The sequence below is a fragment of the Pithys albifrons genome, chromosome 21 (assembly GCF_047495875.1).
Source record: "Pithys albifrons albifrons isolate INPA30051 chromosome 21, PitAlb_v1, whole genome shotgun sequence".
NCBI lineage: Eukaryota > Metazoa > Chordata > Aves > Passeriformes > Thamnophilidae > Pithys > Pithys albifrons.
This window is the reverse complement of record NC_092478.1, coordinates 11,505,465-11,528,835: the sequence shown is the minus strand read 5'-3', so window position 1 is coordinate 11,528,835 and position 23,371 is coordinate 11,505,465. Positions and strand designations below refer to the sequence as shown.

General features: G+C 48.7%; 1 protein-coding gene across 2 annotated transcripts in view; it reads right to left on the bottom strand.

The window, feature by feature from the left end:
* Positions 1–296: 296 nt before the first annotated feature.
* Positions 297–23,371, bottom strand: part of CASTOR2 (cytosolic arginine sensor for mTORC1 subunit 2) — a 142,511-nt gene continuing 119,436 nt past the window's right edge. Inside the window, exons 4-9 of one of the 2 annotated variants that reach the window (XM_071574763.1) lie at positions 23,147–23,279; positions 20,909–21,032; positions 20,222–20,332; positions 17,544–17,626; positions 15,629–15,723; positions 297–11,799 (exon numbers count right to left, since the gene is read on the bottom strand). In XM_071574763.1, the coding sequence (XP_071430864.1) occupies positions 11,734–11,799; positions 15,629–15,723; positions 17,544–17,626; positions 20,222–20,332; positions 20,909–21,032; positions 23,147–23,279 (612 nt within the window). In that variant the 3' untranslated portion in view covers positions 297–11,733. The remainder of the gene's footprint in view (positions 11,800–15,628; positions 15,724–17,543; positions 17,627–20,221; positions 20,333–20,908; positions 21,033–23,146; positions 23,280–23,371) is intronic. The other variant, XM_071574764.1, reaches the window with a different exon arrangement.

The following is a 23,371-nucleotide window of genomic DNA, read 5'->3' as shown; positions in this document are numbered from 1 at the left end:
CCTGGGCACCTTGCACCCTGCAGTGAGCAGGTACAACTAAGTCTGGCAAATACACTAGCAGCATCCCACTGACCTTGTATTTTAAGGGAATAGGATGGGACAGGTTTGGTGGCTCCCAGAGAACAGTGGGAGGATGGAGATGGTGGTGGGCACCATCCGTAGGGGTACAGTACACCTGGTGATTAGTCCTGGACACTGGAGAGCCTTGGGCATGTCTGCTGACCTCCCTAAATGGTGTGCGTGGGATTGAGGCCCAGAGTGGCTGTAGGTGAAAGAAATTACATCTCATAGACAATGCCAAGCTCTGCTTTATTTTCAACAGTTTGATCAGTACAAAAGCAGACAGCATAAGTTTCACTTTTTATTCTTTTTTCATTGTAATTACTTTACAAAGTACAAAATATACTGTCATTTATTCTGGAACGTTAGGATTTTTTCTTTTTTTCTGTTTTGTTGGTTTTTGTTTTTCATACAGTACATAAATCTCAGCTTTTCAGCATAAGACCAGCAAAGAAAAGCAGTGTGTGCACTCACTGGGAAAGCAAAGCAGCCACTTCTCAGCTCTCCACTGTGCCCGCTGCCTGATCCCCAGCTGCCACCACCACTCCCTCTGCCCCATGGTGTCACATCCCCCCTCGTGCAGAGGCCACACAGGTGACTGATGCATTCAGGCTCCCCTGTGCCTTGTGCCCTCAAGCTCGCAGGAGCTGCTGTCCACCCCCGTGCACGGCGCTCAGCCCCACTGAGCCCATGGGCACTGTGCACACAGCAAGTGCAGCCCAGAGCAGGGGGTATAGCACAGGCCTCTGCACGGGGAGGACTGGGACCCCTGTATTAGTCTGGTAATTAAAGGGAAATAAATACACATTTTTTTTGCACACTCTTCCATCTTCCCCCCAGTGAAAACCTCCATGGAGTTTCTGAGAGGTGAGCAAGGAGGAGAGCCTGCAGGAGGTTGGGGTTCCCAGTCCCACGTCAGGCCAGTTTGGTGGGTCTCTTGAGGCCAGAAGTGGTATTTGACTTACAGAGCAAATTACAACTTATTAAATGAAGTCCTAAAGATTTGAATTTCTTCCCCAGCCTGTCCAGCACAGGTGTTCCAAGCAGCCAGAGGGGAAGACCTTGATATGAGCTGGGCAGCTTCTGCACCAGGAGCCTCTCTGTTCTCTTGGCAGTTCTATGAATTTGGGTTCATGCTGTGGCCATCTTGGGCATCTGCAGGGAACCTGGGCTCTTTCTTGAGTTCAGACAAAGGGGAGAAAGAGAGAAATGCTCAAGTCTTGTTCAAGCCACTTGAGGCACTAATATCAAGTGGTGCTGCACTATGGCCAGTGAAGGGCCAACCCCCTCCTGATGAGCCCTGAACATGCACAGCACAGTGGGGTTGAGGCCTAATCCTGCTCTGCGACCCTTCAGTGATGTCTTGATGCAGCTTAGCCCAGAGCAACCAAACTAAGAATCTGCCCTAGGCACTAATGAGGAGGATGAGACTCCCTCTGTGCAATGCGCCCCCTGAACTAACCCTCACCAGCTGCCTCAAGGTGCCCAAAGAGCAGGAGATGACCAGCATGAGCCAGACTCATTGCACGTGGGGGCTGCAGATCCCAGAGCATGTTCCCTGGGCACTGCAACCCAAATCCCAGCAGCACCAAGACCTGCTGGCATGGCTCAGTGGTGGGAGCTGGTGAAGGTGTTAAACAAATTGAGGTAATGACCCTCTAATTTTAGTGAAAACAATTGGAGAATGGATTATGTAGGGAGTTAACAGAGAGGGAGTGAGACAGGCTCTTCTATAGGCTGAAACAGAACATCCAAAGCTGGATCCTACCATGAGTCACTGCCCAGCATCCTCCTCCTTTGCCTGTCCCAAAAGCCATGGTTGTCCTACTGCCCTGGTCACCAGGATGAGTATCCCCTCTGTGCCACCGTCATCCTCAGCTGCTACAGACACAGTGTGGAGGACGAGGATGCACTGGCAGGGAATACGACTGCCACAGTGCTCAAATGAACATCCCACTCCCCAACTTCATGTCCCACAAGCCCCAAAGCCAAGCCTGGTGCCAATGCACGGGGGAGGGATTACAGAATACCCAGCCACAGGCAGCAGGGGACAAGACCATGATGGATGTGACACTGAGCACAGTCCTAGGCTGGGAAGAGGCAGGTGAGTGCCACTACCCTCTACATTTCCAGGCACTGACCAGGGCACTAATAGCACTCAGATGCAATTCTCACACCCCTATGATCAACAGCCATTGGATTGGCAAGATTATTTTTAGCAGCAGTAGCAGAAGGATTTTGGGTGAGAGGCGAGGGAAACCCCACATTCAGCACAACCACAAGCACCTAGAAAGACTGCCCTGGGACACTGATCTGCTCCTCTGTTCCACCACACTATCACTGGAGCAGTTCACAATCGCAGAGCAAACAGAGACCCGAAGAAAGGAAGCACTGAGACATGGGCAGGTAGGGGACCCTGGCGGGCAGGATCTGAAGGACAGTGAGGGCACAATTCTTTTTTAATTCTATGATACAACTGAAAAAAATGGCCAGGGTCATCAAGCTGGAGGAGACAGTGTGTGTTCCTACTGCAGAGACATCCTCTTCATACCCCAAACCCCACAACACCCTGCACAAACACACACTGCCAGGGAAAACACAGAGGTTTGTTTCTAGGAAGGAGATGTCAGGGATTTCTTCAAGAGCAGGCCTGGTTCAATAGTCTGCCTACATGTATTGCTGCAGGAGAATGGCAGAGCTGGATGGGAGAGCCCTCCAAACATCCCATGCCCCAGGGCTGAGCCATGGTGGGGAGGGTCTCACACCCTGTGGAGGTTGGCCCTGCCTGAAGGTAACGCTACCAGGTCTGCAGTGACCACAGTTGTAACAACAGCACCAGCTCTCTTAGGTAATTTTAGTGACCTCAAAAATTGAATCCATCCCAAGGCTGGCATTAGAAATAATTGCAAAAAACAGCTACAATAAAGGCTGTGGGTTTTTCCTTCTTTGCCCTACATATACAACCTCCTGGCCCCGTCCTTCAGTGTCCCACATGGCAAATGCCTTTCTACTCTTCCCACCAACCACAAACCCGCTGAGGACACTGCTGGTTTTCTTCAGCAGAAGGCAAATTCACTTTTTGTCCCTATTGAGCTGACGAGAGTGACTCTGTGCAGGCAACAAGGACATGGAGGTTGAGAGGGTTGTGTTTACTTTGGCTGTCTCTCCCATGTGACCTGTCCCCACAGCAGCATCCGGCCAGCCTGAGCCCGGGGGCTGCTTCAGCATTTCAGCAGGCAAATGGGGCTGGACTCCTTTTGGGGCCCAAAGGAGCAGCAGTGCTCACAGCACTGCCCCTGGCACGTGGGGTGCTTTGAGCAGCGTTCCCACAAGGGCCAGGGAATCAGATACCTGGAAAATTATACTTTTCAAGTTACAAAAGAACTGGTAGGAATTCTTGTTTCTGAGAAAAAGAAAAAGCTTATTACTGTAACTCCAGAAAGCTGTTTCAAATCCTCAGGATACTGATCAGGTAACAGCAGAAAGCCAGGCAGAGCAGGGGAACCCCAAATAACAGCAGCTTTCACTGGTTCCCAAAGGTGCTGTGCAAGAGACACTGCCTCTGCCACAGGCCTACAGGGAAGGAAAAAGCAACCAGCCCCCCAAAGGGAAATGAGTCCTATTTGTGGCAGAATCTTTTAGGGTTGGGAGGACATGGGTATATCTGCTGGGTCTGCCTAGAGAGGGACACAGTAGCCAGTCAGGTCTCCTATGATATGGGCAGAGGACAGTACTGGACAGAGGAGAGCAATATATTCCATATTTCAAAATTTCAATCCTGCCTGATGCCTGCTGAGCAAATCCATCCATCTGCTCTAAAATCCATGCACACTTCATTCACAGAATTCTGCAGAAAGCTAAAAACAGATGAAAAGAAAACCTTAAGGGAGCAGAGGACATTAAGCAGCTTGTTTTGCAACCCTCCCTGCTCTGTCAGCCAGGGCAGCTCCGAGCTGGGCTGGCTGTGGCCACTCTGGAGCTGTGCAGGCAGAACAAGAGGTTGTCATCTGTCCGTTGCTGTCTGCAGCTTGGCTGCAAAACTTCGGTGCTCTCAGCTACGAGGAGATGCCTGGGGTTTGTGTTTCCTCATGACTGGGCCCTCCCCAAACTAGGGTAGGCAGCAGTGCAGGTCATGACTGCAAGAGAATTATGGAGCAGGGAGAAGCTAAAAGGAGCAGGCTTTGAACCTGAAGAAAAATGGCTGGTGCTGTCTATCTAGGGAGACCGAGTCCATTTTGGCTTATGTATATTCCAAAGAGGTACAGAACCCTAAAATTAACACCCTAAAATGTATGTACTTTGATATATATTTCATTAATTTCCCCTTCATTCAATGGGCTATACATTGCTCTGTGCTCATCAGAGCATCTGCAGGGGCTATTACTGCTGCAGCCAGAATTGCTGATCAACCTCCAGTGCACAGCCTACTACAAAACCCTTTCCTTTCCTTGTGCTAACTGGAGCTGCTACTTCAACCCAGCTGTGTTTCATAAGGACAGCAGAGTAACTCAAAATTATCTTCACAGTCAAGCATTTCTCTGCCAGGTGCCCTGAGAGGGTCCTGTGGCCCTTGCTGAGGGTGCACAGAGAGTGTTTCCTCAGTGCTGACAGGACGCCTGAGGGATATTGCTGGCCACTGACATGGCCCACGATATAGTACAGACAGACAGAGGCACTCATGGGGAGAAGGCATGGAAATCTAGAGGCAGGTCTGCAAATTTCAGCCAATGTAAACACATCTCAGCACAAGCTGCAGCATCTAAATACTGTTTGGCAAAGGATTACTGGGTTTTACTCTTCCCACAAGTAATAAAAGTGTAATCCAATCCAACGTTTGCAGGCAGGACTGGAACAGGTAAGTGAGATGCCTTAAGCTGCTTACTGGAGATGTCCACAACAGTCTCACAGTAACAGAGAGAGAAGAAATCTTCATCAGCAAATGACTTCTTGGCCATCACTGAATGTTGCTGGGGGACGTCTCTCAGGAGTTAGCAGTGACATTCAGCCTGGGGCAAAACAAAGCATTTCTCCCTTGTCATTATTGAGAATACCAATTATCCAGTGCCAAGACAGGAGTGTTTTCTCTCAGTGAGTGCTGTCTGTGCCAATGCAGGACCCAGAACCTCCTACTCAAGTCACTGATCTCTACAGCTGGGAGTTAGGATGCCCTGGAGGTCTCGAACACTGTGTATGGGTACATGGACAGGGAAAACCACAAAGATGGGACTAACCCCCAAGGCCACAGTGCCCAACACCAGTTACATCAAAACACATGTGGATTCCTAGGGTCTATCCCCACATGTCAAGGGTGAGCATCAGATTTTCTGGCTACTGGGGGTTTGGGAGGGGTTGTGCCACCTACCCTTGCTGGGATGGTGGAACTGTGACAAATGCATCCCCCTGGGATGCACGGCCTGAGCATGGAGGCTGGGCAGGGAGGGGACATCTGTTTGAGTCAATGAGGAAGAAAAAGAATGAAAATGCTTTTGTGTTAGCAACAATAAGCAAAACTGCAATACATTCCTGTCTGCACAACTAAAAAGGAACAAACTGATCCCTTTGCATCCCTTGTCACTCCAGCTATCCCTGCCTTTCCCCTGGCCTTTCCACATCTGTCACTAACAGGGACCTCCACAGAGCCTGCACTGCCACAGCACGGACATGCAGGGCTGCCAGGGCAGATCCCGACACCCTCTGGAACAGAGGAGCGTGGGCTGACCCCGTGGCTGCTGCAGGTCAGCATGGCATGAAGCCCCGGCCCTTCTGCAGTGGGGCAGTGACAGCAACATCACCTCACTGCAGGAAGGAGCCCCCTTTGTAACAGAAGAAAATTCAGGCTTTGTACAGCAGAGCTGAGAAGACGGGAAATAGCTGCTCTCAGAGCAGGCTCTGATCAAGCCCATGTGATTCAGGCTTTATTGTCCCAAATAGCTTCCCAACCTTCATGAGATGTCAAAGTCACACTATTAAATTCTCATCCCATGGACACACTGTTAGACAACAGGTGCCTGTATGGGGCAGGCAGTGCAAGAACATGCTGGATGCTCATGCCTGGGGGACAGCAAATCCTGCAACTGCACTGCAGATGGCAGTGTCAGTTCTGAGCAGAGCTGCTCTCTGCCTTGCCTTGCTCAGGGGTCTGCACACTGCTGAGAGCATCAAGCACCAGGAAAACAACTGAGTGCTCATGGAGCTACGCTGGATGCTCTGCCACGCGCTTCCCTGCACTGCACTGCCTTGTTTTCCTCCCAGGGCCAGCAGGACAAAGCATCATGCTTCAGAAAAATTAAACCTGACACACTTCTGTTGAATGCTTTGCTTTGCTAAAGCAATCATAACCTCCCAGTAACATTTTTCTTCAAGTGTCAGTCCTAAAAGTCCCCAAACCCACTTTGCATGGCACATCTTAAAGAGTAAATCCCTGCTCAGTGCCATGTGCTACCCCACAGGAGAGTCTGACACCAACAAGCTTTTCATGAGAGATGAGGGACAATCCATCTCTGACTAGTAGCATTCCCTACCTGTGCCCTTGGAATGGTAACACCGAGCTTGGATTTAAAAATACATTTGGAAGCAGCAGCATATTTTTATGATGAATGTGCTTTATAAAAGGCATTGCCATTACGTGAGTCAATACTAATGTCACCCACTGCAGTGGCCACCATCTCTGTGCTCCAGCAGACTCAAACATTTCCATTAAGGCGTCTCCATGCAAGAGGCAGATATTTGCCACCTAAAGCACAGCAATGGAAACTCCAAGCTAACTTCAATGCCTGGAAAGAAACCAAAGGCTGTATAAACTTGTGCAAGGATGCATTTGTGGGGCAGCCTGAAAAATCAGCAACCTCAAAGTGCTGCAAGGTCAGGAGCAAGACAGAACCCCACTGCTTTCCATGAAGTGTAACTGAAATAGCAAAATCAGGGATGTTTTGGGTTAAAACTTTTCCCTACCTGGACCCTAACAGCACCCCTGGTCAGCAGAAATCTCCAATGATGCAAACACCATGCACTTCCAATCACTGGGTTCAAACAGCTGCTCCTGCTTTTAACAGGAAAAGACCCTCCAACCTTTCCATCTATTAAAAAATAACCCACTGATTTCAGCTCCTCAAAGGCCAACAAATGTGATTTCCCCAAAGAATATCAGAGCACTGCACTAGGCATGGGCTGCCTTCTGCCTGCAGCACTTGGCAGACACATCCACCAGGAAACCTCACACCTGCCCACAGCCTCATGTGGAGCTGCTGGGGAAGGGTCACCACGACCTGGCGCAGAGGGAACACTTGTGCCTGGCCCAGGCCACCCCAGGGCCTTGGACACAGGACAGGGAGGAGCTCTGCCTCGGCCAGGGGAAGGGGGACAGCACTGGCACCAGCACTGGCTCGGTGCTTCTGGCAGCTGGAAGCTCCACTGGATACCCCAGGGTCTGGGAGGGCACTGTGTAAACAAACCAGCCCTGCTCACAGGCTGGGGCAATTCAGGGCAGCAATTAGAACACAGAAAGAAAAAGGAGTGACTTTCCTACAGTCTCTGTGCTTGAGGCACCAAAATGGAGAGGAACAGGGAGTTTCTGAAGCAGGCAGGAAAATTAGATGCTCCTCCCAGCACGCAGAGGAGCCCCAGCTTTACTGCAGGTCGGCTCCACTGCTGCTCTTCACAGAACACAAGTAGAGGAATCCTGAGAGCAGAACTAATGCTCATATTTCCCATTACTTGAATTAAAAATATCTGGCGAATAAATGTGTGTATGCATCACTTACTACATAGATACACACACACAGGGTGTGTGCCCAGGGTATATACACATGTACTCAAACTGTATACATGATACTGTATTGCTTGAGTGCCCACACCATGCACAGACATAAGCATGGGTATTTATATGTGTACAAGAGACACACTAAGGATTCTATAGAAACATTATGTATTAACACACACAGTAGAAAGGAATTTGCAGCCAAAATCTAACTGGGGCAGGGGAAAAAGACAAAACCCTACACAGTAACACACACAACTTGCAGAAGTTGAGATTTCTAAGAAAACAAAAGCCTTGGAGAAAGACAGAATGTGTGGGAGGTCCATGGTTTCCCTGCAACTTGCCCACCCCTCCCCGCAGGGCTGGAAACACTTCTGCATTTTGCTGTTTGGTGAATTTTTGTGAGATGAGAGGAGAGAGGGCATAGGGAGGGTCCTGTGGCATTGAGGTGATCCCTTAATAGCAGCAGACACAGACAGGTGGAACTCTGCAGAGAGCTGATCAGGGATGCTGGGGCAGTGTGGGTGGCTGACACCAGTAGGCATCCAGCTGAAGGATGTCCCAACTGAGGCATGTTCCTCCTTTATCCACAATTTTGAACAGCATGATGCCAGGGATGCTCAGACATATTATCATAAGGCATTTAGGAGAAGTAAAACGCTCTTCAAATGTACCCCACCCAAGTACTAGGAGAGTGGGAGCTGTGGAACAGCTTTAAAAGCACCTACTTTGGGGTCACTAAACACTGTGGTGTTATTACTGAGGTGGTATTATTATTACTCTGAAATGTTTTAGCAAAGCTCCTACAGAGCCCTTCCTGCCTCACCCAGCAAAGGTCTCACAAGCAACAGCACCACGCAAGCTTGTACCAGGCCTGACTAGAGACTGGCCTGCCCTTCTCAGGGCATGGGGACAAGGTTCCACCAATTCTGGCCACATTCAGAGTATCTCAGTTCCCACCAGCAAAAATATGCAGGGAAAACTAAAGAGAATGCATCAACTACCCCAAGGTGTCTAAAATAATGTTCTTGGATGTCAGGACAAAACAAGAAAATGAAATAAAAAAATGAAGCCAAGGATGGTGCCAGAAGATGGTGGAGGGAGTCCCTCAATGGCCTTTTTACACCCTGTGAATTTTTCAGGCCAACTTTTCCATTTTGTGACATAAACCTGCTTTGGAAAGGTTGAAAAACACAAAGGTTTTTACAGATTTCACAAATTTAAGGCTGACACCCTTGGGAAAAAAGTAAAACATTTGAATTAAAAAAATCAGCCTCCAAGTGCCTGAGTGTAATGTTAGAAAAAGAAAATTAAATACAATTTTTTTTTACTTTCACTTAAGGCTTAGTAAAGTTGTTGCTTATTTCATTTCAAGTAATTCCTTCCCATGTATGTTACAGTCCTTTGGAAACAGCACTGGCACACGCAGAGCAATGCACAGTGCTCTCTGATGTTGAAACTGGCATTTTCCAAAGGTTGCCAAAACCCCAGAGCACAAAGATGACTCTGTCCTGGTGACCCTATCATGGTGGCACCATCCATGCACACAGGGAAAACTCAGGCTCAACTCAGCTGACCAGAAAACCCGACTGGCACCTCAGTAGTTGTACACCAACTCAGTAAAAAAAATCCTGTGCAGTCCCACTTCCTCCCCAGTCTGCCATCCCAAGGAGGAGCCCTTCGACAATACACGTGGTGAAAAGTTGCTGCCTCCCTGTCCCCTGCCCCAGCCCAGCTCAGTGCCCACAACGCTGGGCAGGGTCACAGCAAACATCTCCAAGTGCCTTGAACACTGCCCTGCACAGCCTCTGCCCACGTCCTTCTGGCAGGAGATTTAAGTGTTTTTCCAAGCAAACGTCCAGAGACACACAGTGCCACATCTGGGATAGGCCTGTGCTCTAGAAACCTGCAATGAACATAACGTGTCCTGGGGCAGTTCTGAAAACCCATGTCAAGGAACAACAAAGCATCCTGTTTGGGACTGCACTGAACACGTGCCTTGGTGTTTCTCAGCAGGGATGCTTTAGCTCAGGTAGGGCCAACCAAGGAGAGTCACCCACGCTTTTTCCTGTGGATGCTCTGATTCCTTGTCTCGCTGCCACACAACATCCCACTGATGAGAAATCAGATTTGAAATTCAATGTCTGGGTCCAGCAACATCAGAAACCGTAACTCTTAAGCTCAGCCCTCCAGCACTGTAAATGGAGCTCTAAGCCCGTGTGTGTCCAAGTGTCCTACACAACAGAACAAAACATGGCCAGAGCACTGTCTCAGGTGCTCACTCGCTGCTGCAGATCAGTGTGAACCCCTGGCTCACAGCTCCATGGCACAGTCCCAGAGAAACCGGGCAAGAGGCTGTCTCTGAAGCATGGTTGGAAAGTCCTCAGGAAAAAGGCAAGATCTGCAATTTCTTTATGTCAAGACTGAAGTGGAATAAGTTGAGAAATGCAAGATATACTGTGGCTGCTAACCACAAAAGGGTCCTCTGCAGACAGCTTCTCCTTTCACCACTCCTCACTGCACGGTCACACACGGGGCAGACTCTGGCACCCAGATCCTGAGTCATGTTTGCTCTCCTGACACCAGTCCCTGCCGTGCTCCATGGTGCTGGGAGCAGCCATAGGCACAACCTGGACGGGGATGCCACTTCAGGCCTTGATGGCTGGCTCCTGTGGTACAAGCCAGGAACAAAAACACTCCTGCTGCCCTGGAGTAGGAAAAGCCCCCATCACCTTTCTGTGACAGGATCCGAGGGAAATACCTCAGGTTTTAGGCATTTTCAGCACTGCTCTACTTTCAAAAGGCTGCCCACGGAACCCAGTAGGAAACCCCAGGGAGTCAAGACCCCAGCCAGCAGCAATTCCCACCTGGGTGATGAAAAACTGCAGGAGGGTGCCCACAGGGCTCAGGTGCCCTCCTGGCCCCAGCGGGGACGCCCTGCTGTGCCTCTTGGCCAAGGTAGCCCATCTTGAGCAAGAGCAGCTCCCCAGGGAGCTCAGGCAATCCTTTGTGTTCCCGTGCCATAGAGTGGACGGGAAAAAAGCCCAAGGGGACGGGAGGAAAGACGCCTCCCTCCTCTTGCTGGGCCTGGGAACAAGGGCTGGGGATGGCTCTGACACAGTGCAAGGGTCCAGTAGCTGCCCTGGCAGCAGGATACTGGGAACAGCAAGAGGGTGACTGGGAAAAACTGAGCAAAAGCAGTCAAGTTTCAATGGAGACAGAAGTCTGTGTGACACCATCTGCCAGGAGCTGGCCAGAGCAGCAATGCCCCTCTCCGGGCTTTCTCAGAGCAGCCAGGCTTTGACTGCAGGGAGAAGGGAAAAGACAACAAGTCCAACAACTGGATATTTTCCCCTTTTCCAACACTAGACAGTTCTACCAGCGGAAATAGAACCCAATTCCCAACCTATCTCAACACAAGCAGTCATGGATAGTCCTCAGAAAGTCTGATGCGAGGAGACAAGCCAGCACTATGCAACGTATTTTCTGTTTAATTCTCCACATTTTGTTTCTGGTTTTCAGGGTGCTCTGAGCCACAGCCCCTCCATCTGCTCCTGGCCCACCCTGCTGCTCTCGGCAGCACCGACGCCGTCCCATGTGCCCTCCTGCCAGGCTGAGCACACAGGCAGGGTACACTTCACCTTGGAGCTCAACATCACGAAACCATCTGAACTCCCTTTCCTCCTTCCCCTCATTCATAAATTTAATAAAATAACAATAATAATAATAATAATAATAATAATAATTAAAACAAAGGCTTATTGGAGCTGTTTCTGCTCCGCTTTCCACAGTCTCTTTTCATGTCACTCTCTGTCATCAGATTTTTCAAGAAATACTGTGAGAAAAAAAGAATAATAATAATTATAATAATTATAATTATAATAATAAAAAGCATCTGGAACCAGCTCAGAAGATTTCTAATGCTTTTCAGCTTGACTGACTTGGAGTGCATTGACCACACCATTTATATTTTCTTCAGGTACCTGCAAGAAAAAAAAAAAGTCATACTCCAGCAACGGGGACAAGGAAAAGAGAGGCAGAAGACAATGCCAGACCAGTCCCAAGGAGGCAGGTGGACACCTGAACTGCACTGAGAAAGGACTCCATGTACAAGGATATACCCAGTAACACATGGTACCCCCAGAGTTATCGCCTGGCTGGTTTGTTGTCCTATGGTGCGTGCTGGCGGGGACAAAACTATTTTGGACTTTCTCTTTCTCCTCTTCCTCTCTCCTCCTTTCCCTCCCTTTTACTGGTTAAGGACCTGTATGCCAGGAGCTGGGTCATGAAAAGGTCCTGTGCTGACTGATTTATGTGGCTGCCTAGGGCCTCCATGAGGCTTTCAAGGGCATCCTACATGTTTGGGATCCATAAGTGTTAGCCAGAAGACCATGTTGGGTGACAAGAGAACATGTCCGTCAGAAGAAGAAGAGAACCACCAGTCTGCTTGTGATGGGGTTCCCAGATGGTGAGGTGTAGCACCTGTACCTTCTCATCCAGTCTTGTGAGGAGACTTTAACCACAGAAGACCACATACAAAATTGTGACAGTCTTGTCACATTTATTGGAAGAAAAATCTCTTGCAACAGAAGATGCAAAAAGATGTCAGAGTGATTGTCCTCAGAAAAAAACATCACAAGTAAAGTTACATCAGGCAGAAAAGAGGCATCTGACCAATACATAAACTCCAAAATGCTGTTCAGGGAACAGGCAGCTCTTGGAATGTGGAAAGAGGTGGGGTAAAATAAATTTTCTGCAAGCTCCTGCAAGAAGTCAAAATAATTCATGTTAAATAAGTTAAAGAAGGACTGTTCTCCTCTGTGAGATATCTGAGGCCCACAGCACTATATCTGGATTCACTGACACTCTCCAGAGCTCAGACAATGGGAATACAACTGGACTGTGACTTTCTGCAAGGTTTTTAACAAAACTGAGGAAAACCTGATGAGAAATAACAAGAAAAAAGTTCAGTTTTCCAGTGAGAAGATGGAATGACTCTGATGCTGTGTGAACAAAAGTCAGCTTGGAAAGGAAGAAAAAAAAGTTGCAACAAGCATACAGACAACTCTTCTGCATTAGGAAGAAAACCCCAGCACACCTCCACCACTGGGAACAGGACTTTGAGACAGGACTCTCCATTGCCTTCCCTCCATCATTTTTCTGAGTACACTGAATACTGCAGTGGAAGAAGCTGTTTGACTCTCCAGAGGAGGCATAGGAGTCAGTTTTTCAAACCCTGCTCCCCCATCATCCCCGGCAATGCTCAGCACTACAGGTCTCTCCACGTGCTCTGTCAGCACTGGATGGAAGCAGGAGAAAGAAGCACCATCCTAGTTTTCCACCAGCAGAGAAGTTCTACCCTTCCCTGTCCCTTGGAAATGATCCCTGTCTCAGGGCAGCTGGCACAGTGTTCATGCCTCAGGTAGTGCACAGATCAAAGCACCTCCCATGAAGGGAGAAGTAAAGCTCCAAACTACATGCCAGACACAGCTTTAGCCTCTTCAGAAGCAAGTTGCTGGTGAAGGAGAGCAAGATGCCTGTGAGCAAAAGCAGAGCACCTGGAAGGGGGACTCCTTTCCCTTGCTCTCTCAAGAGAGAGCTGGAAAGTGTTGCTCTCACCAGCCCAGCCTTACCTGACCCAGGGGACAGGCCAGAGATCTGGAGGTTCCCATCTCCAACACTCTTTCTTTTGATTTCATCTCAAGCACAAGTCCTGATTTCCAGGGCAAACATCTACAGCTACAGCATTGCAGGAAGACATCAGGTCAAATAAAAATTAAGTGACAAAAACCACCTTAAGATGCACAGTAGAGAAAAAACACAGATTAAAGGGAGCAACAAGCTTTTATAAAATGTTCTAAATTACTGACAACAGGTCAACACCTTGACCTTAAAGAAAGAAAGGGAGGATTTAGACAAAGGGTTCAAGATGCACTTAGACCTTGAGAAATGTCACTAGAAGTCAAGGTAACTGGGTAGCAAAGTAAGGGAAAACATGACAAAATCTAGGTCAGAGTCTTGGCCAACAAAACGATCCTAGAACCAACAAGCACCAAACCCAGCCAGTGAGCTCAGAGCAAAGTCAGGCAAAGGAGGGCTTGAAATGCACCTTCCAAAGAATGGAAGGGTTTGACAGCTAAAACAGCACTGTCCAGGGGAAAAGGCGTTTAAAACTATACATAAAGAAAATTGTAAGTTGCAAGGAAAAACACCAAAATACTGGTTTGAGTAGGGAAGATTTGCAGACCTCAGTGTGTGGCCCCATAATGCTCTGGCAGCTGGAGGCAGGAGCTGAGGGCCTGGGGCAGCAGAATGAGGCACTGCACAAGGTGGGGCTGCTGCAGAGCCATCGCTATGGTATGGCACAAGTCTTCAGTGAAATACCTCTTCTAACTGACAGGGCTGAGCTCTCCAGATATGGCTTGACACCTGGAAGCAGCACTGCACCTTGTGCTGCACAGGGAGTGGGCGCTTGGGGCCACACAATGGGCAGCAGTGTAGGGTAAAGCTAACAGCACTGATTTCTAAATGGTGTTTTATTAGCTTACCTTATCAGCACAGTTAATATCCAAGAAAATAAGACAAACATATACAACACTTTGACCTTTGCTATCTGAAATAATATTTACTTTTTCTCTTTATGCACATGACCTATCAGCTGCACATGGCTCACACCAACTCTGAAAAACCAATGTAATTACCCACCCTCTCAAACCTCCCCTGAACTCACTGGAGCTTTTACAGGTCAAAGGTAGAGCCTAGAGCAGTGAATGTGGAGTGATGAAAGGCAAAGTATAACACAGTAAAGGGCACAGTTAAGAAAAAACCCAATCAAATAGCATAAAGAAGCTGAGTTTTGTAGGTCTGTTGGCATATGGGTTACTGACTCCTTTCCTCAGGACCAGGGAAAGGGGCTCCAAGACAAATGCCATCCTCTTTCTGGCTACGGGCACAACAATTTTCCCTTTCCAGGGAAATTACTCATTTTTGAGGGTGTCCTATAGAGCCAAAGGAAGAGCAGAGGTAGGCCTAGAAAGTAAAACACCCATCTATATAAAAGAGAAGAGAACTCTGCAAGGGTGGTAAGGCTCTCATGTTGATGATTGTGCTGCAACTGCTTAGGGGCACTCGTGAGAACAAACATGGCAACAAACTTGTTTTCTTCAAACTTGCCTTCCCTTGCTGTGCTGGCAATTATTGCTGGTTTATCAAAGGTCTGCATCGTGAGGAGGAGGATGCAGGGACAGCAGAGCTATTAGATGGGTCTCAAAGGTTAGGGCCATGCAGGCACCAAGAGATGAAGACAGGGGTCTGCTATTGGAAGACTCTACAAAATGCTCCCCACACACCTGGGATGGCCCAAGCTTAAATGGAAAGAAGCACCTAAAGAAGCACCTTCCCCTTACGGGTGGGTTTTCACAGCACTGTCCTGAGTCTGGAGCTTGCAACTATGCACGAAAATGGGAGAGGGTTTGTGGCTCTTTCTAATAAAAGACAGGGATGCAGTTAGAGAGATTGCTCAGGGAGGCTGTGAATTCTTCATTGCTGCAGGTCTTCAAGGACTGAGAGCAGCCTTTTTCCAGAACGACACTCCTTAACTTGGCTTTGCCTTTGGGGAGAGCTGGGCTTGGTTCAGGAGCCTCTGACCCAGGAGAGAGACAACCAGGAGGAGGCTAGAAAGAGGTGTCTGCTGGGCTATCTCAAAGCAAAGGCTTTCCAACAGGCTATCCAGATGGAAATAACATTCTCGTCATGAGTTTTCTCCCAGGGAAAAGATCTGCCCTAATTAAAAGAAGCTGTCTTCATACTCACCAATGCGTGATCGAACTTAAAAGTACTGATGTAGTAGGCTGGGATGTCAGCTGCAGCCAAAGGCTCAGAAATCTGAGCAACAATTCCACATTCATCTATGGGGAGATAGATAAAAAAATCAATCATTGTCTGTAGGGGCTCACAGAACTCCCAGAGCTCACCAGCTCCATAGTTACACAGGGAAGTTTGTCTTCACAAACTCCAACGAGAAGGAATCTCTGTAAATAAAATGTGTTCTTTCTCCCAGAATAGGCTTTTGGGCCACCACAATACATTGCACATTTAATTTGACTACCTTCTTTTTGCTACAGAGAAATGCAGATCCCCAAAGGCCACAACCCACCAGACCCCCTGAGACAGGATTTCATGACAATTTCATCACAGAATCATCATAGAACATTAAGGGGTTGGAATGGACATTAAAGATCACCCAAACCCCTCTGTCATGGGCAAGGATATCTCCCACCAGACTAGGCTGCTCAAGGCTCTATCCAAGCTGACTTTGAACATTGTCAGTGCTGGGACATCAACACTTTTTCCTGGGTAACCACATTCACAGTGAAAAACTTCTTCCTAATATCTAACCCAAATTTACACTCTTTCAGTTTGAACCCACTACTCCTTGTCTCTCTGGCTTCCTAGAGGACCCTTTAGACACTGGAAGGTTGATGTGAGGTCTCTCTCTACACAACCATCTCTTCTCCAGGCTGAACAGCCCCAACTTTTCCAGCCTGTCTCGACAGGGGAGGTGCTCCAGTCCTCTTATCAACTTCATGCTCCCCTTCTGGATCGGCTCCAATAGTTCCAAATCCCTCTTATGTTGGGGACACCAAACCTGTGCTCAGTGCTCCAGGTGGGGTCTCACAAGAGGAGAGCAGAGGGGGAGAATCCTCTTCTTTGACCTGCTGGCCACACTCCTTTGGATGCAGCCCAGGATTAGGCTGGCTGTTTGGGCTATTTGGTTGGCTTTCTGGGAACTAAATGGAATTTCAATGGTACATCTGTCTTGTTTGTTCCCGATCAAATGATACATTGTTTTTAGATGAAACCTTGAGTTTCACTGGTCCAAATTCAACATTTCAACTTGATTTTAAGTTAACGTATTTAAACACTGCATATGTAGGGACCTGGTCAGTGTCCTGATGTGCCATCAATGACATTTCTACATATTTTGCCTTTAAGATGCTTAAAGGGAAGGTACATGAAAATTTCCTTCCTGCTACTGTTGGTTGTCTGGTGTAGAAGTAGCAATTAAATATAAAACTTAGCCAAATGTTTTTCAGAAATCTTCTTGAAGCTTGTACTTCGTAACTGGTTCAGAGCCCACGGGAAGGAGCCCCTGTGTTTCCTGAAGATCAGGCCCTTAAAATTGCAGGGGGCACAGAAATAACACGAACACTCCTCCAGACACGGAGCACTTGCTCTGGGCTGCTTAGGATCAACATTTTTTTGAGAAGAGAAAACATGTGCAGCACTGAATGTGAAATGTCTGTCAACAGGACTCCCACTTGAATCGCTGTAAATCTACACTATATCTACCAAAGTCACAGAATTAACCTGAGCTCTGCACTGGAGTATGACAGTGCCTTCTGACCACTGATTTCACTAACCCGCAATGCGTTTCCATGCCACCTTTGTTCAGTTTTCCTCTTTAATCAAAGCCCCTGCAGTAGACACCTCCAAAGTCCAGCAGATGAATGCAATTTAGCTGGAGCTGTCAAGCATGTAGTGCTTTCAGGAGTGTATTTAAATGTCCAACTCAATAGGTAGGAGTCAGACTACTCCTGTTTGAAAATCTCAGCTCACAAAGTCATGTTAAGCCTCAGCTCCAAATGCATTTTTCCACACACCTCGAAGGCCCTGAGGTGACTGCCTGCCTGCCTGCCCACCAACTGATGCCCCAAATGTCACCTACCGAAGCCAAGAGGCTGCCCGCCAATCCGCACCATCTTCCAGAGTTCACCAGATGCACTTGTAAACAACAAATTATTAGGAAATCTATAAAAGCAAAGGAACACCAAACACGGCAATTAAAACACAGCAGTGTGTCAGATTCTGCCTGTGGGGATCTGCTCTTCCTGCATCCCTGCAAGGTTTGAAGCCAACAATAGCAGGGCAGCAGCTTAGGCAAAGTGGGAAAACTCAAGGCAAGTGGGGCAGATGCCCCTGCCTGCCTGTCCAGGTGTCCTACAGTAAATCAGCATCCCCTGCTGGGGGTGGACACAGACACCCGGGGAGGCACGGGAGAAGATTTCTGAGAAACAGGCTGTGCCCCAGCTTTACAAGCGTTGAGACTGTGAAGGCTTCATTTGAGCTGCATTGGGAAACACCTACGGATGGAAGATGTTTCCATACCTGCTCTCAGGAATGTGAACAGTGACCACTGTTTCTGTGTCTGAGCACACTCAGTGCTTTTTTCCATACCATCCCCAGGAGGTCCCTGGCATCTCTGCAGAAATCTGTTTCTTGGCAGGGGAAAGGACACCAGTGGTTAAGAGACTTGCCCAAGGTCAATCAGGCAGCCTGTGGCAGAGAAGAATTGGCCTCCCAGGTTTCCCATGCTCCAGGCTGAAGCTCCAGCCCTCTGGCCTCTCTTGAAGGCAGATAAAGGTTTACTCCAATAAGGTAAAAAAAAGTTTCAAGAGGGCAATTAATAGTTTGAAAAACAAGTCCCTGGGGCAGGGAACTTATCCCTGAGAACCAAACCCAAGTTCTGCACTGTGTGTCAAAAGGAAATCCAAGCATTGTGTCTCAGTACAGCATCCTCTCCACACCTCAGAGCCTACAGCGCTGTGCTGTGCAGCAGCAGAAACAGAAACACACACACACTCACACACGCACACACACACACGCGCACACACACACACGCGCACGCAGAGACACAGACACACGCACACGCACACACACTCACACGCACACAGACACACACACGCGCGCGCGCACACGCACACACACACACGCACAAACACACACACAGACACACACACACATGCACACACAGGCACACACGCACACACATGTGCACACACACACACAGACGCGCACACACAGACGCACGCACAGACGCGCGCACACACACGCACGCGCGCAGACACACGCACGCGCGCACACACGCGCACACGCGTGCACACACACACGCGCACACACACACATGCACAAACACGCACACACACGCACACACAGACACGCACACAGACACGCACACACAGACGTGCACACACAGATGTGTGCGCACACACGCACACACATGCACACACGCACACACACACGCACACACACACGTACACACTCACACACGCACACACACACGTGCACACACACACACGCACACACATGCGCACACACGTGCACACACGCACACACACACGGACACACACACACGCGTACACACACACACAGACGCGCATACACACACAGACACACGCACGCACAAACGCACACACGCGCGCGCACACACACAGACACACACACGCGCACACACGCACACACACGTGCACACATGCACACACACACGGACACACACATGCACACACGCACAGACACACAGACACACACACACACAGACACACACGCAAACGCACACACACATGCACACACAGCACACACACACAGAGCACACGCGCACACACACACACACACGCACACACACGCACACACACAGCACACACACACAGCACACACACACACGCACACACACGCACACACACACAGCACACACGCACATGCACATGCACACACACGCACACACACGCACACACACACAGCACACACACACGCGCACACACACACGCACACACACGCACACACACACAGCACACACACACGCACACACACGCACACACACACGCACACACACGCGCACACACGCACATGCACATGCACACACACACGCACACACAGCACACACACACACACACGCACACACAGCACACGCACACACACACGCACACACACACACACGCGCACACACACACAGCACACACACACACGCGCACACACACACGCACACACACGCACACACGCACACACATGCACATAGAGGCTGATGTTTGGTCCCCAGCTGACTCCCTCCTTACCAGACAAACGTGTCCTGGGCTCCCACTGCATAGGGGTCATTCAGGACATAATCATTGTAACAGAACTCCAAACCAAGCCCAGCCTTGTGTAAAAGCAAAGCAGGAAGACAGCATCACTGAAATCCCCATCCTGATTTTGGCTTTTAGCAGTCAAATTTCAAATACCTACACCAGATTTTCTTTTGGGGTTTTGCTCTTAAAAGCACAGCTAATGAACAATAAAATAAAAATGCCAAAATCACTTTGCACCAGTGTTCCTCTTTTGAAAGTTAGATAACTCTACATCAACCTGACTTGTGATTTCACTCAGGGCTTGGACAGACAAGTCCAAAATTACAATGCCAGAACTAACATGCCAGATTTCACTCAGAAAAGTGACAGGGTGTACAGGCCCATGACACCAATGTAACGAGTGTCCCAATAATTCATGTGAGGGAGTCTAAGCTGCTTCCTGCTCCTTTGAAAATATCCCAGGTGCTTTTTTTGAGGTCCAGGTTACCCTGAGATCAATGTTCACCTCTGCTGTGTCTGCACATCCATGACCAAGGAGATGTAACCCTCGATGAGAGAAAAGGAGAAAAAGCGAATATGTCCCGAGTCTTCGTTGCCCACCACCGAGTCTTTTACTCTGAAGAAACAAAGAGAAGAACATTAACTGTGGCTAGATGAGCACAGGAAGGCTTTAAAGCAGATATAGCCAGTGAAACCAGAAATGTTCACACACTGACTTAGGGAAGTGACATTAAGTCCTGTCACATTATATTGCTTTTATTTTTTTTATTTTGCAGGGGGAAAACCAGCCACTCTCCACAACTGACAAACCTCTGCCGTCCCAGCCCCAGGGTACCCTCACAGGAGGCTGTGGGGCAGGAGTCACAGGCACCAAGGGGCAGCAGCCCAGCCTGCTGTACACGCTCTGGCCTTGTGCAGATATGCAGCACACTGATCACATGGCTACTCTTAACTTCACTCTGGAAAGGCTCAGCTTTCCAAAACCAGCAGATGTCTTTGGGCACCCTCAATTGCCTGTTTGGCTTCCACCTATCACCCTCTTGAGCCTGTGAAACCTCCCTCCCCCAGTGCAGAGCACTGGAGCAGCACAAGGCCACAGCAGAACCCTGGACATCCCACAGGAGCAAAACAAATCTGTGTCTCCAGATGCCAGCCACACCTGTCCTGGGAGCCCATGTCCCTGGGGACCTACCCATTGGAGTAAAACATGACATCCATTAGGAGTGTAGCAACAGTGGGAAGGGTATCTGGATCCAGACTGGTGACGCAGAACATATTACTCGGACTGGAAAGGGGATGAATGACAGGCCTCTGAACTGAAAGAGACACACAGACACACACAAGGATGAAGCCACGCCTGCAGCCCCCTCCCGTCTGCCCGCCGTGCTCCCCATGCACCGGCAGCAGCCCCAGAGAACGCTGACAGGATCTGCAGGGCAGTGCCTCGCTGCTGAAGACCTGTTGGCTCTCAGACAGAGACTGAGGGACCTGTGGACAAAATGTTCTTGTGGTGCTCTCCCTGGTGCACAGGATGGTATTGCCCTGCCCAGCTCTCTAATCCTAGGGGTTTTCAGGCCACATGACACGAGGGGCAAGCTAAAGGAGGTCCCAAGACGAACTGAAAAGTGGACAAAAATTCAAGCTTCCACCATTTAAAAGGCAGGGCTACAGAAGACATTTCTCCACAGTGGTTGCGGGCAGTCCATCCTCCTTCCCTTCATTTCTGGAGGACTATTTTGCCATAATATCCAGAAAAATTAAAAACCAGCTGCCATGCAGCAGTTTGGCAAACACATTGCAGCCAGTGGTTCAGAAGCAGCCAGTATTTAGGCATGCAACTAATAAACAGAGCACACAGCAAACTGCATACCTGTGCATAATCAACACATGCTTCACTGTGCCCTTCCTTGATGCTTTTTTTGTTTAAGGCTCATTTTCTTAAACAAGATTTATAGCTCTCGAGTGATGAAACTGAGTGTCACTTTGTAAAAAGTGATCCTCACTTTTTTTTGGTTATGGGCAAAAAGTTACACACAGTTCTCTAGGCAAACATATGTATTTAAGTTCTTCCTTTTCCTAATTGCGCCCTTCGTCTCGATGCTTGTTCCTCTAGACTGCAAACTTCCAAAGGTTTTGTTGTACAGCCCTGGGCTCACTGTGGCCTTGATCCTAACTGGCACTGAAGTGTCAAAGTTCAACAACAATCTTCTATGTGCATCACTGCAATACTGCAACAAACTTTTACAGAAACCATTTTCCTCTGGAATGTTGAAACACGGAAATATGGGCTACAGACAATATTTTTGCAACTGCAATGGATTGTACTTTAACCTTCTATCCTGCAAAAGGCATGACCTCCTCTAGAGATGTGAAACAAGCATTAAAAGGGCAAAATTCAACAAAACATCAGCGCTGCTCAGAAAGTTAAGAACCTCCTCAAATCCTTGGTTGTACTGAGATAGGCTTGTAAGATTATTACCTTACAACAGAATAAACATTCCTCCAGTGCTACAGGTTTGAAATCTCGATGGAAATTTTTTCTTTCCCTTATTAAGGGAGAGATGAGACTGTGAGAGCTACAGCCCTGCCCCCACTACCTACTCTCGGCTCAGCTAAAAAAAGATGGAAAATGGCTTCGAATTCCAGCCTGATTGCTGGGGGGGCAGGTGAGGAGAGGAGGAAAGAGGCTTCACTTTGGTTTAACAGCTGCTGGAGGGGAGTCACCGTTGCTGTGCTGGTGGAAGTGCTGGGGAGGAGCTGCCCTGATTCCACTTTTCCTCCCAGCTCTGCGCACTCTGTGCTGCCCGTCCGACAGAGAGACACCTGGAACTGCTGCAGACTCCAGAGGGCTAACACCATCTCCAGACGAGTGGCTCGGGACCATCACAACCGTTTCCCTATCCCCTGCATTTTTGTTCACGTGGAGGACAAGGAGGAGTCCCTGCATTGCCCGCGGAGAGAGTTCCACCCCATCCCCTTTAGTGGCCTCCACTGCACGGGAGTTACTCGGAGCAGCCCCACGGCCCCTGCTGACCCAGCCGAGGCGCGGCAGCGGCCCCTGCTGTCCGGAAATAGAATTGCACCAAGGGGAACTGAGGCAAGAAACTCAAGTTTTGTTTAAAGGGTTTGTGGGGTTTTTGGTTACAGTGTAGTTGTTTGTTCTGTTCTAGTTTTGGTTATATATATGTATAGATATATAGTTGTAGTTAAGAACTGTTATTCCTTTCTATAAATTTTCTGATTAAACCCCCTTAATTTCAAGGTTGTGGTGATTTTTTTGGGGAGGCCCTTTTTTCTGGTCCATATAAATATCTTAGTTTTCCTCTAAACTAAGATACCCCAATGCTGGAGTAAGCTAGGAGGCAGGACTTCCACCCCCTGTGCCATGGAGACCAACTCTCTGGGAAGCTGAGCCTATGTTAGTCCTTACCTAGTTTTGGTTTGACAAATCCATTTGTTATCCCAAAGTCATCGGCAGCCACTGTCTCCCCATTCACTACTCTGAGGATGGTGAACTCGGCAGCCAGCGTGTGCATCACGAAGGGCAGGTCTCGCTCACGCACCTGGAGGTGACAACAGGATTATATGGTGAAGGTGAGCACCAGAAGTGACAGGACACTGTAGTGGAGGGTACATGTTCTCAAGGGCACAGCGA